The sequence below is a fragment of the Mobula hypostoma genome, chromosome 2 (assembly GCF_963921235.1).
Source record: "Mobula hypostoma chromosome 2, sMobHyp1.1, whole genome shotgun sequence".
Lineage (NCBI taxonomy): Eukaryota > Metazoa > Chordata > Chondrichthyes > Myliobatiformes > Myliobatidae > Mobula > Mobula hypostoma.
In genome coordinates, this window is record NC_086098.1 from 171,909,300 (window position 1) to 171,923,320 (window position 14,021).

General features: G+C 44.0%; 1 protein-coding gene across 11 annotated transcripts in view; it reads left to right on the forward strand.

Annotated features, from left to right (window-relative positions):
- rbck1 (RanBP-type and C3HC4-type zinc finger containing 1) overlaps positions 1 to 14,021 on the forward strand; it is an 83,629-nt gene that overhangs the window by 25,692 nt on the left and 43,916 nt on the right. For 3 of the 11 annotated variants that reach the window (XM_063041066.1, XM_063041067.1, XM_063041064.1), the window contains 3 exons: positions 7,479 to 7,582; positions 8,508 to 8,594; positions 10,082 to 10,226. In XM_063041066.1, coding sequence (XP_062897136.1) covers positions 8,564 to 8,594; positions 10,082 to 10,226 — 176 coding nt within the window. In that variant the 5' untranslated portion in view covers positions 7,479 to 7,582; positions 8,508 to 8,563. Of the gene's footprint in view, positions 1 to 7,478; positions 7,583 to 8,507; positions 8,595 to 8,865; positions 8,980 to 10,081; positions 10,227 to 14,021 lie in introns of all 11 variants that reach the window. The other 8 variants (XM_063041068.1, XM_063041065.1, XM_063041071.1 and 5 more) reach the window with 6 other exon arrangements.

Here is a 14,021-nt window from a genome sequence, read left to right on the forward strand (position 1 = left end):
GAGTTTAAGAGCCAAGAGGTAATGTTGCAGCTATACAGGACCCTGGTCAGACCCCACTTGGAGTACTGGGCTCACTTCTGGTCACCTCACTACAGGAAGGATGTGGAAACCCAGGAAAGGGTGCAGAGGAGATTTACAGGGATGTTGCCTGGATTGGGGAGCATGCCTTATGAGAATAGGTTGAGTGAACTTGGCCTTTCTTCCTTGGAGCGATGGAGGATGAGAGGTGACCTGATAGAGGTGTATGAGATGATGAGAGCCATTGATCATGTGGATAGTCAGAGGCTTTTTCCTGGGGCTGAAATGGCTAACACGAGAGGGCACAGGTTTAAGGTGCTTGGAAGCAGGTACAGAGGAGATGTCAGGGGTAAGCTTTTTATGCAGAGAGTGGTGAGTGCGTGGAATGGGCTGTCGGCAACGGTGGTAGAGGCAGATACGATAGGGTCTTTTAAGAGACTCCTGGATAGGTACATGGAGCTTAGAAAAATAGAGGGCTATGGGTAACCCTGAAATAAGGACATGCTCGGCACAGCATTGTGGGCCAAAGGGCCTGTATTGTGCTGTAGGTTTCCTAAGCTTCTATAAGACATAGAAGTAGAATTAGGCCATTTGGCCCATTGAGTTTGCTATGCCATTCAATCATGGCTGATCCTTTTTTCCCCTCCTCAGCCTTCTCCCCGTCACCTTTGATGACATATCCAATCAGAAACTATCAATTTCTGCCTTAAATACACCCACCGACCTAGCCCCCACAGCTGCCTGTGGTAACAAATTCCGCTAGTTCACTACCCTCTGGCTAAAGAAATTTCTCTGCAGCTCTGTTTTAAATGATCGCACCACTATTTGAGGCTGGGCCCTCTTGTCCTAAATCCCCCACCATGGGAAACATCCTTTCCACATCTACTCTGTCTAGGCCTTTCAATATTCGAAAGGTTTCAATGAGATCAGACCCAGACCTATCAAACGTTCCTCATCTGATAATCCTTTTGTTCCCAGAATGATCCTTGTGAACCTTCTCAAATTCCAGCGCATCTTTTCTTAGATGAGGAGCCCAAAACTGCTCACAATACTCAAAGTGAGGTCTCACCAGTACCTTCTAAAACCTCAGCATTACATCCCTGGTATTATATTCTAGACCTCTTGAAATGAATGCTAACTTGGCATTTACCTTCCTCACCTCTGACTCAACCTGCAAGTTAATTGTTAGGGTGTTCTGCACAAGGACTCCCAAGTCCCTTTACATCTCAGATTTAGGATCGGAAGGTGCAGAATCTTTATGGGTTGAGCTAAGAAATAGCAGGGGTAAAAGGACCCTGATGGCAGTTATTTATAGGCCTCCAAACAGCTGCAGGGATGTGGACTACAAATTACAACTGGAAATAGAAAAGGCTTGTCAGAAGGGCAGTGTTATGATAATTGTGGGGGATTTTAGCATGCGAGTGGATTGGGAAAATCAGGTCGGCACTGGATCTCAAGAGGGAGAATTTGTAGAATGTTTGCGAGATGGCTTTTTAGAACAGCTTGTTGTTGAGCCCACTGTACTGGATTGGGTATTGTGTAATGAACCGGAGGTGATTAGAGAGATTGAGGTGAAGGAACCCTTAGGAGGCAGTGATCATAACATGATTGAGTTCACTGTGAAATTTGAAAAAGAGAAGCCGAAATCTGATGTGTCAGTATTTCAGTGGAGTAAAGGAAATTACAGTGGCGTGAGAGAGGAACTGGCCAAAGTTGACTGGAAAGGGACACTGGCGGGAAAGACAGCAGAGCAGCAGTGGCTGGAGTTTATGTGAGAAATGAGGAAGGTGCAAGACAGGTATATTCCAAAAAAGAAGAAATTTTCGAGTGGAAAAAGGATGCAAGAGAAGTCAAAGCCAAAGTTAAAGCAAAGGAGAGGGCATACAAGGAAGCAAAAATTAGTGGGAAGACAGAGGATTGGGAAGTTTTTAAAACCTTACAAAAGGAAACCAAGAAGGTCATTAAGAGGGAAAAGATTAACTATGAAAGGAAGCTAGCAAATAATATCAAAGAGGATACTAAAAGCTTTTTCAAGTATATAAAGAGTAAAAGACAGGTGAAGAGTAGATATAGGACCGATAGAAAATGATACTGGAGAAATTGTAATGGGAGATAAGGAAATGGCAGAGGAACTGAACGAGTATTTTGCATCAGTCTTCACTGAGGAAGACATCAGCAGTATGCCGGACACTCAAGGGTGGCAGGGAAGAGAAGTGTGCGTAGTCACAATTACAACAGAGAAAGTACTCAGGAAGCTGAATAGTCTAAAGGTAGATAAATCTCCTGGACCAGATGGAATGCACCCACGTGTTCTGAAGGAAGTAGCTGTGGAGATTGCGGAGGCATTAGCGATGATCTTTCAAAAGTCAATAGATTCTGGCATGGTTCCGGAGGACTAGAAGATTGCAAATGTCACTCCGCTATTTAAGAAGGGGGCAAGGAAGCAGAAAGGAAATTATAGACCTGTTAGCTTGACATCGGTGGTTGGGAAGTTGTTGGAGTCGATTGTCAAGGTTGAGGTTACAGAGTACCTGGTGGCATATGACAAGATAGGCAGAACTCAGCATGGATTCCTTAAAGGAAAATCCTGCCTGACAAACCTATTACAATTTTTTGAGGAAATTACCAGTAGGCTAGACAAGGGAGATGCAGTGGATGTTGTATATTTGGATTTTCAGAAGGCCTTTGACAAGGTGCCACACATGGGGCTACTTAACAAGATAAGAGCCCATGGAATTATGGGAAAGTTACATACGTGGATAGAACGTTGGCTGATTGGCAGGAAACAGAGAGTGGGAATAAAGGGGATCCTATTCTGGTTGGCTGCTGGTTACCAGTGGTGTTCCACAGGGATCAGTGTTGGGGCCACTTCTTTTTACGTTATACATCAACGATTTGGATTATGGAATAGATGGCTTTGTGGCTAAGTTTGCTAACGATACGAAGATAGGTGGAGGGGCTGGTAGTGCTGAGGAAATGGAGAGTCTGCAGAGAGACTTGGATAGATTGGAAGAATGGGCAGAGAAGTGGCAAATGAAGTACAATGTTGGGAAGTGTATGGTTATGCACTTTGGCAGAAAAAAATAAATGGGCAGACTATTATTTAAATGGGGAAAGAATTCAAAGTTCTGAGTTGCAACGGGACTTGGGAGTCCTCGTACAGGATACCCTTAAAGTTGACCTCCAGGTTGACTTGGTAGTGAAGAAGGCGAATGCAATGTTGTCATTCATTTCTAGAGGAATAGAGTATAGGAGCAGGGATGTGATGTTGAGGCTCTATAAGGCGCTGGTGAGACCTCACTTGGAGTACTGTGGGCAGTTTTGGTCTCCTTATTTAAGAAAGGATGTGCTGACGTTGGAGAGGGTACAGAGAAGATTCACTAGAATGATTCTGGGAATGAGAGGGTTAACATATGAGGAACGTTTGTCCGCTCTTGGACTGTATTCCTTGGAGTTTAGAAGAATGAGGGGAGACCTCATAGAAACATTTCGAATGTTGAAAGGCATGGACAGAGTGGATGTGGCAAAGTTGTTTCCCATGATGGGGGAGTCTAGTACGAGAGGACATGACTTAAGGATTGAAGGGCGCCCATTCAGAACAGAAGTGCGAAGAAATTTTTTTAGTCAGAGGGTGGTGAATCTATGGAATTTGTTGCCACGGGCAGCAGTGGAGACCAAGTCATTGGGCATATTTAAGGCAGAGATTGATAGGTATCTGAGTAGCCAAGTTATGGTGAGAAGGCAGGGGAGTGGGACTAAATGGGAGAATGGATCAGCTCATGATAAAGTGGCAGAACAGACTCAATGGGCCGAATGGCCGACTTCTGCTCCTTTGTCTTATGGTCTTATTTTTGAATTTCGTCCCCATTTTGAAAATAGTCTGCACATTTATTTCTAATACGGAAGTGCATAACTATGCATTTTCCAACATGTATTTCATTTGCCACTTTCTTGCCTGTTCTCCTAATCTAAGTCCTGCAGCCTTCCTGTTCCTTAACACTACCTGCCCCTCCACCCAACTTCACTTCGTCTGCAAACTTGGCAACAAAGCCATCTATTCTATCATTTAAATCATTGGTACAGCATAAAAAGAAGCGGTCCCAACACTGACCGCTGTGAAACTTCGCTAGTCGCTGGCAGGATCCTTTTATTCCCACGCGCTGCCTCCTACCTTCTAGTTGCTTCTGTAGGTTTTTAAAAGCTTCCCAATCCTCTATCTTCCTGCTAATTTTTGCTATGTTGTATGTCCTCTCTTATGCTTTTACATAGCTTTGACTTTCCTTGTCAGCCACGGTTGTACTAGTTTTCCTTTTGAGTATTTCTTCGCTTTTGGAATACATCTATCCTGCAAATGTAAGTATAAAAGCAATTCTGTGAAAAGCATTGTACAAGTAACTGTTTAGTGTGGCCATGCGTGAGATTAAATTGTATATGTAGAGTGGCTGTATGTACATAAAGTGACACTTGGTGCAGGAGTATCTGAACCATGGACCCCTCGGTTAATGGTAGGGGTCTATGGCATAAAAATGGGTGGAAACCCCCGATGACTCTGACAGGAAATGACAAAGTGACTCTTGGCAAGAGGACCATTTTTAGGTAGCAGCGAGGCAGATGAAAGCACACTAGGATAGTGACTGTGTGAGGTGTGGACAGGAAGCATAGAGTGGCTGTGCATGGGGGGGGAAGGTGCTGATTGAAGGGCGCCGAGGGATTGTGAAGGGAAGTTGCTGATGTATACATAACAGTGGTGAGATGGGGTAATGGCTTGGGCAAAGTAACTGTTTTTGAGTCTGGTGGTCCTGGCGTGGATGGACTGTTTGCCTCCTACCTGATGGGAGTGGGACAAACAGTCCATGAGCAGGGTGGGTGGGATCCTTCCTGGTGTTACAGGCCTTTTTCCAGTACCTTTCTGTAAATACAGTGCACCCTTGATGGCGGGAAGGCTGGTGCCAGTGATATGCTGCGCATCATCGTATCACCTATTGTTGAGCCCCCTCCCCACCACAGTGCTGTTTTCATACCTCACTGATATGATTTTGAAGGCTCCAGTTATGACCCAGCCTCCACAGAGTTCTCACAGTTGATTTCCTGATTTCTGCTACCCTGTGCGAGTTTACACCTCCCCCACCCCCCCTTCAAGATTTTAAGACGTTGTTCCTTTGTTCGAGGGCTCTCCCATCAAAGTTCAGAGTACATTTATTATCAAAGTATGCATGCAATGTACAGCCCTGAAATTCGTCTTCCCACAGTCACAAAAAAACACCATGGAACCAATCTGTGCAAAGAAAGACATCAAACTTTCTTCCCCCTGCACAAAAGGCAACAAAAAAAACACAAAATTGAAAAGCACATTTCAGTACAGTTCAGCCTGCTGTTGTTATCTTCAGGCCACCCCAATCAAAAATCTCCCAAAAGTAGTAGCAAAAGAGACCAGGGCTAGAACACGTCATAAACCTGAGAGTCCAAATCTACAATCCGTGTTGATTAAACCTTGCTACAGTCCTTGAAACCTTGAAAAAGTCTTCAGGTTATAAAATTCTTTCTGCATGGTAAACTGCTCAGATCACTTCCTTAGCCTTGTACAACTGATGTTATCAGAGTGGTGGTTAAACTATTAGTCCCCTGTTCAAATTACATTCACCAGAAGTTTAGAATTGGGTAGAACCTTAAAGAAAAACATCACAGAAACAGGCCCTTCAGCCCATTTCCTCCATGCTAACCAAGGTGCCCACTTATACTGTTCCTGTTTGCCCATATATGGCCCATATCTCTCTAAACCTTTCCTCAGACAGTCGGAATGCGTAACTGTTCCTCCCTCCCCATCACCTTCCACGTGAATGCCAGCCCAGGGCTGTGTGCTGAGCCCATTTGCTGTACATTCTGCTCACACGTGACTGCACGGCCAAACACCCGCGTAAACACATCGTCATTCACCAATGACTCGACAGTGGTGGTGCTCATCGCCAACAATGATGAGACGGCCTACAGAGAGGAGATGAAGGGCTCGAGGCCTGGTGCCTGGCAAATGACCTCTTCCTCAGTGTTAAGAAGACAAAGGAAATCACAAACAAGAGAAAGTATGTAGATGCTGGAAATCCAGAGCAACACACACAAGATGCTGGAGGAATTCAGCAGGCCAGGCAGCACCTATGGAAAAGAGTAAACAGTCAGTATTTCGGGCCAGGACTCTTCATCAGGACTGGAAAAAAAGAGATGAGAGGTCAGAATAAGAAAGTGGGGAGCGGGAATGAAGAAATTCAAGGTAGTAGGTGATGAGTGAAACCAGGAGAGGGGGAGGGGTGAAGTAAAGAGCTGATAAGTCAATTGGTGAAAGAGATACAGGGCTGGAGAAGGGAGAAAGTGATAGGAGAGGACTGAAGGCCATGGAAGAAAGGGAAAGGGGAGAAGCACCAGAGGGAGGTGATGGGTAGGTGAGAGGGGGAAATGAGAATGGTGAAGGAGAGGGTGGGGGCATTACTGGAAGTTCGAGACAAAGAAAATAGTTATCAACCAGGAGAACTCATACCACTTGCACTCCTGATTATATCGGTGGCACAGAAGTTTCGAACTCCTGGGCGTGTATATCTGACACACCCTTTCATGTCCCGGAACACATTCTACATAGTCACGAAAGCTCACCAACACCTTCACTTTCTGAGGAGGCAAGAGAGCTGGACAATGCACATCCATACTTGCGCCATTCTACAGACATGCAGTAGGGAGTGTTCTAACAAGCTGTATCACTGCTTGGTGCAGAAACTGCACTGTGGCAGATAGGAAGTCAGAACTGCCCAACACATCACCAGCACCAGCCTACCCACCAGAAAAGATATGGCTACCGAAAGATACCAGAAAAGGGCCAGTACCATCATGAAGTATCCCACCCACCCTGCTCATGAACTGTTTGTCCCACACCCATCAGGGAAGAGACTATGTAGCATTCATGCCAGGAGCACCAGATTCAAAACCAGTTCCTTCCCCAAAGAAGCAAGGCTGATCAAAACCTCCACCCACTAAGCCACCTCCCCACATCCCCAACCACTACTGCTATATCATTTCCTGTCAGACTCATACTCAACTAATGTACAGACACGCCTGTGTCTAGCATCACTTTATTATGGACATACAATCTCTCTATTTATCTATATACACTATCTTACGTATTTGTATTTACTGTGTTTTTTATTATTCTGTTCTTTATCTTGTGTGTTTTTTTTTGTGTTGCATCAGATCTGGAGTAACAATTATTTAGTTCACCTTTACACTTGTGTTTCAGAAATGACCTTTAAACAATGCTGAATCTTGAATTCATGTACCTATCAAAATGTCTTTTAAATGTTGGTATTGTATCAACTACTTTCTCAAGCAGCTCCTTCCAAAGCTGACCACTCTCTGTATAAAGAAGTTGTCCTTTAGGCGCTTTAAAATGTGTTTGTTTATTTATTTTTTTTTTTATCTAGTGATACAGCGTGGAGAAGACCCTTCTGCCTCAGCAACCCCCGACAACCCCGATTAACCCTAACCTAATCATGGGACAATTCACAATGGCCAATTAACCTACCTGGTACGTCTTTGGAGTGTGGTAGGAAACTGGGGTACCCAGAGAAAACCCACAGGGTTACAGGGAGAACATACAGAGACTCCTCATGAAACAGCACTGGAATTGAACTCTAAACTCCAGAATGCCCTGAGCTGTAATAGCATTGGGCTAACCACCACACCATCGTGGTCCCCTCTCCACTTTGCCCTCTCACCTTAACACATCTCTTAAAGAACTGTTATTTGTCTGGTGCCATTGGGTGCAGGTGTCCGTCTGATCTTTAAATTTCACCTGAGCAGACTTAGTTTAAAACCAGATCAGCAGCATGACTAATGAAGCACTTCCATAATTTTTGGAGATGCATTTACATGAGTATCAGCAGAGATTTCAGTCTTCCCCTTTTCAATCCGAATCAGGTTTAATATCACCGAAATACATCATGAAATATATTCTATTGCGGCAGCAGTACATTGCAATACATAATAAAAACACTAAATTACAATAAGAAATGCATATTAAAATTAAATTAGTAAGTAGTACAAAAAGAGAGCGGGAAAAGAAGTAGTGAGGAAGTGCACATGGGTTCATTGTCCATTCAGAAATCTGATGGCGGAGGAGAAGAAGCTGTTCCTTCAGGCCTCTGTATCACCTCCCTGATGGTAGCAATGAGAAGAGGGCATATCCTGGGAAATGGGCGTCCTTAATGTGTTTTTGAGGCGTCACCTTTTGAAGATGTCCTGGATGCTGGGGAGGCTAGTGTCCATGATGGAGCTGGCTGAGTTTACAACTTTCTACAGTTTATTCCAATCCTGTGCAGTGGTCCCGCCATGCCAGTTAGAATGCTCTCCACGGTACATCTGTAGGAATTTGCTAGAGTTTTTGGTGATATACCAAGTTTCCTCAAACTCCTAATGAATTATGATATCCTTCTTTCCCTTTGATTACCTAGAGACTTTCCTGCAGTAGTTAATCTAAAAGGCTGGAGAAGTCCAACTGGATCTCAAAATGAATCCGAGCATGGACCTGACAGATAGAGGTGAGTTTCCTGAAACCCATATCCTTTGGTAGTGCTGTGGGTGGGTTACAGCAGGCGTACAATCTGATGTGAGGAAACAGACCATTCAGAATCAGGTTTTTTATTACTGATGTACGTCATGAAATTTGACCATAAGACCGTAAGACGTAGGAGCAGAATTGGGCCACTGGTTTCCACACAACCCAGCCAGTGAAAATATCATTCCTGCGTCCACCACTTCAAAGCAGTAAAGGAATTTTATGGAATTATTTGAATCCATTTCTCATTCAAGGCTCAAGGGAGTAGAAGCCCAGTCTGGTGAACCCCTCCTCTGATGATATACACACACTACACCAAGACTGGTTGGACACTGAGGTGTAGTCCATAAGACACTGGAGCAGGACAGGTAATTCAGCCCTTTGAGTCTACTCTGCCATTCTATCATGGCTGATTTATTATCCCTGTCAACCCCATTCTCTTGCCTTCTCCCCGTAACCTTTATTAGCTTTACTAATCAAGAACCTATCAATCTCCACTGTAAATATACCCAATGACTTGGCCTCCACAGCCTTCCATGGCATTGAATACCACAGATTCACCAACCTCTGGCTAAAGAAGTTCCTCCTCATCTCTGTTGTAAGAGATGTTCTTGTATTCTGAGCCTGTGCCTTCTGTTCCTAGACTCTCTCACTGTTGGAAACATCCTCTCTATGTGCAGTCTTTCTAGGCCTTTCAATATTCGGTAGGTTTCAATGAGATCTCTCCCCCCACCCCATTCTTCTAAACCTCAGTGAATGCAGGGATACTGCAGTTGGAGGACTATCCGTGAGAGTGTGTGTGTGGGTGGAAGGAGGGTACTTACTGCCCTTTGGGCTGCTGGTGTTTGGTGCAGCAATGAAGGTCCTCCACCTTGGCCTGTCCATATCGTCACACACAGATAAAGAAGGATTCTTCATGGCTGTTTCAGTAGCAATTTTTTTTTGACCAGTCACAGTTGTCAACCCTGATTTGAACCCCCAAACCTGGAGGACCGGTGGACCACTCTTACTCTGGCCTGTACCCTATCACCTGTTTGGCATGGGTGACCATACTAAGAGCCAAAACACTAGGGCCTGACTCCAGCCAACATAGCACTGTGGGTCACTGGGAGCCTCCAAACCCTACAACAAGGTTGTGGTCCTCTTGGAGGGGGGAAGGAAGGTGGGAGGAAGGAAAGGAACTTGTTTTGCTGTTGTTGTTTTGTTGCTTGTTGTGTTCTGTGTTGTTCTGCTGAGCATTGTGGGTATGTTATGTTGGTGTCTGAATGTGAGGTCGAAGTATATGTTAGCTAAAAGAAAGACCCATCACAAGTTCCAGAATAAACAAAGAAATGATTGAAGGGATGGTGAAACAGGAAAAACATAGAAGAGACGATGAAAATCTGTTGCATTTTCCTTGTCTCCTCACCCTGCCCCTATCACAACTCTGTGTGATCAGTAAGGTGACTTTGTTCTGTGTCATTCCTCTAGCAGAGAATGTTGCTTGGGAGCTGAGCCGAGCAATTGAACAGGGGGACAAAGAAACTGCGATGAAGTGTGTGGAGTTCCTGGCTGAGCGACATGTGCCCATCAACGTCCAACTCAACAAATCTGCATACCAACAGCAAGAAATTAGGTAGGTTCATTCTCAGAGGGGAGAGGGAAGTGATTCCTCTAATAGAACCATGCTGTAAAAGCAATTTTCATTCACGTATTGAAGGTGCATAGGACAAGTCATATTCATGTGCAGATCTCCACCTCCAAACAGGTCTGTTTAACCTCCATCCCCACTCGAAGCTCTAGAGGAAATCAGTGGCTCAGGCAGCTTCAATGGAGGGAAGTGAACTGTTGACATTTCAAGTCAAGCCTCTTCCTCCACCCTAAAAATAGAAGATAGAATAGTACATTAAGGTATAGGCCCTTTGGCCCACGATGTTGTACCAGCCTTATAACCTACTGTAAGATCAATCTAACCCTTCCCTCCTACACAGCCCTCCATTTTGCTTTCATCTGTGCCTGCTTGCATTTATCCTATCTATACCCCTCATAATTGTTTATACTTCTGTCCAATCTCCCTTCATTCTCCTAAGCTCCAGGGAAGTGGTAACAATTCAACCTTTCCCTATAACTCATGTCCTCAAGTCACAGCAACATCTTTGTAAAGTTTCTCTACACTTTTTCAATCTTATTGATAACTTTCTTGTAGATAGGTGACCAGAACTGCACACAATACTCCACATTTGGCCTCTCAACATTCTACACAGCTTCAACATAACATCCCAACTCCTGTACTCAATATTTTGATTTATAAAGGCCAATGTGTCAAAAGCTTTCTTTACAACCTTATCTACTTGTGACAGCACTTTTTCAATCTTATTGGTATCTTTCCTGTAGATAGGTGACCAGAAATGCACAAAATACTCCAAATTTGGCCTCACAACTTCAACATAACATTCCTCTTCCTGTACTCAGTTGTATGATTTATGAAGACCAATGTGCCGAAAGCTTTCTTTACAACCCTATCTACCTGTTCACTTTCTGAAAACTGTTTAGATCACAGGTACCCACTTCCCCTTATTGCTTGGTGAAAATACTAGGCTGCAGATAATGACAGTGCTGTCATCAGCCAGAGTGGAAGTGATTTGGGGTGTTCCATCAATCAAGATAGAACTGCTCTCACTGCTGTAAGTGGCCAAGATTGATTTTGTGCATGGTTACACATTCTCCATTTTTGCATTTTCCCAGAGAAATTATTATTTGTTGTTTCGAGATACAACGCAGAACAGGCCCTCCCAGCCTAACGAGCTGCACCGCTGAGCAAACCACCTATTTAACCCTAGCCTAATCACGGGGCAATTTACAATGACCACTTAACCTACCAACTAGTTCGTCTTTGGACTGTGGAAGGAAACTAGAGCACCCGGAGGTACACATGGGAAGAACTTATAAGCTTTCTTACAGAGGATGCTGGAATTGAACTCCGAACTCCAATCCTGTGAGCTGTAATAGCGATATACTAACTGCTATGCCACTTTGGCGTCCTAATATTAGGTCAATTTGGAAAGGTATGTGTAGTTTCAGTTACCTCTAACCTTTGGTTAGACTCAGTTTTGAAATAAATGTACTTTGCTTCCCATCCACTGGTTCAAGAGGCTATGCCATCTTGTCCTAGACTCTCCCACCATAGGAAACATCATTTCCACATCTACTTTGACTAGGCCTTTCAACATTTCAAAGGTTTCAATGAGATCTCTCTTCATCCTTCTAGATACCAGAGAGTACAGGCACATAGCCATCAAACATTCCTCATATCACCTGTTCATTCCCAGAATCATCCTTGTGAACCTCCTCCAATGCCTGAACATCTTTTAGATAAGGAACCCAAAACTGTTCAAAATACTCAAGGTGAGGCCTCGCCAGTGCCTTATAAAGCCTCAGCATCACATCGCTGCTCTTATATTCCAGACCCCTTGAAATGAATGCTAACATTTCATTTGTCTTCCTCAGCAGTGACTCAACCTGCAAGTTAACCTTTAGGGTATTCTGTACAAGGACTCCCAAGTCCCTTTGCATCTCAGATTTTTGGATTTTCTCCCCATTTAGAAAATAGTCTGCACGTTTATTTCTTCTACCAAAGTGCATGACCATGCATTTTCAAACATTGTATTTCATTTGCCGCATTCTTGTCCATTCTCCTAAGCTGTCTAAATCCTTCTGCAGCCTTCCTGTTTCCTCAACACTACCTGCCCCTCCACCAATCTTCATATCATCTGCAAACTTGGCAACAAAGCTATCTATTCCATCATCTAAATCATTGATATACAGCATAAAAAGAAGCAGTCCCAACACCAATCCGAGTGGAACACCACTAGACACTGGCAGCCAACCAGAAAAGGATAGTTTTATTCCCACTTGTGCCTCCTACCAGTCAGCCAATGCTCTAACCATGCTAGTAACTTTCCTGTAATACCATGGGCTCTTAACTTGGTAAGCAGCCACATGTGTGGCACCTTGTCAAGTGCCTTCTGAAAATCCAAATATACAACGTCAACTACATCCCCTTTATCTATGGTGGTGGTGGGGAAAATGACATCGGTGGTGGGGAAAATGCTAGAGTCAGTTATCAAAGGTATGATAACAGCTCATTTGGAAAGCAGTGAAATCATCAGACAAAGTCAGCATGGATTTGTGAAAGGAAAGTCATGTCTGACGAATCTTATAGAATTTTTTGAGGAAGTAATTAGTAGAGTGGATGGGGGAGAACCATTGGATGTGGTATATTTGGATTTTCAAAAGGCTTTTGACAAGGTCCCACACAGGAGATTAGTGTGCAAACTTAAAGCACACAGTATTGGGGGTAAGGTATTGATGTGGATCGAGAATTGGTTGGCAGACAGGAAGCAAAGAGTGGGAATAAACGGAACCTTTTCAGAATGGCAGGCAGTGACTAGTGGGGTACCGCAAGGCTCAGTGCTGGGACCCCAGTTGTTTACAATGTATATTAATGATCAATGTATATTAAATGCAGCATCTCCAAGTTTGCGGATGACATGAAGCTGGGTGGCAGTGTTAGCTGTGAGGAGGATGCTAAGAGGATGCAGGATGACTTGGATAGGTTGGGTGAGTGGGCAATTCATGGCCGATGCAACTTAATGTGGATAAATGTGAGGTTATCCACTTTGGTGGCAAGAACAGGAAAACAGATTATTATCTGAATGGTGGCCGATTAGAAAAAGGGGAGGTACAACGAGACCTGGGTGTCATTATACACCAGTCATTGAAAGTGGGCATGCAGGTACAGTAGGCAGTGAAAAAGGCGAATGGTATGTTGGCATTCATAGCAAGAGGATTCGAGTACAGGAGCAGGGAGGTTTTACTGCAGTTGTACAAGGCCTTGGTGAGACCACACCTGGAGTATTGTGTGCAGTTTTGGTCCCCTAATCTGAGGAAAGACATTCTTGCCATAGAGGGAGTACAAAGAAGGTTCACCAGATTGATTCCTGGGATGGCAGGACTTTCCTATGAAGAAAGACTGGATCGACTAGGCTTATACTCATTGGAACTTAGAAGATTGAGGGGGGGGATCTTATTGAAACGTATAAAATTCTAAAGGGATTGGATAGTATGATCATACTGAATGGCAGTGCAGGCTCAAAGGGCCGAATGGCCTACTCCTGCACCTATTTTCTATGGTTCTATGTTTCTATTACATAACACCTAATCCAGTGTAGCTGATCCCCCTAGTGGGCTCAATGACAAACTTTTCTAAAAAGCCATCTCGTAGGCATTCAACAAACTCACTCTCTTGAGATCCATCAGCAACCTGATTTTCCCAATCGACCTGCACATTAAAATCTCCCATGACTATCATACCTTTGCCCTTTTGACACGCCTTTTCTATTTTCCATTGTAATCTGTAGTCCACTGTATA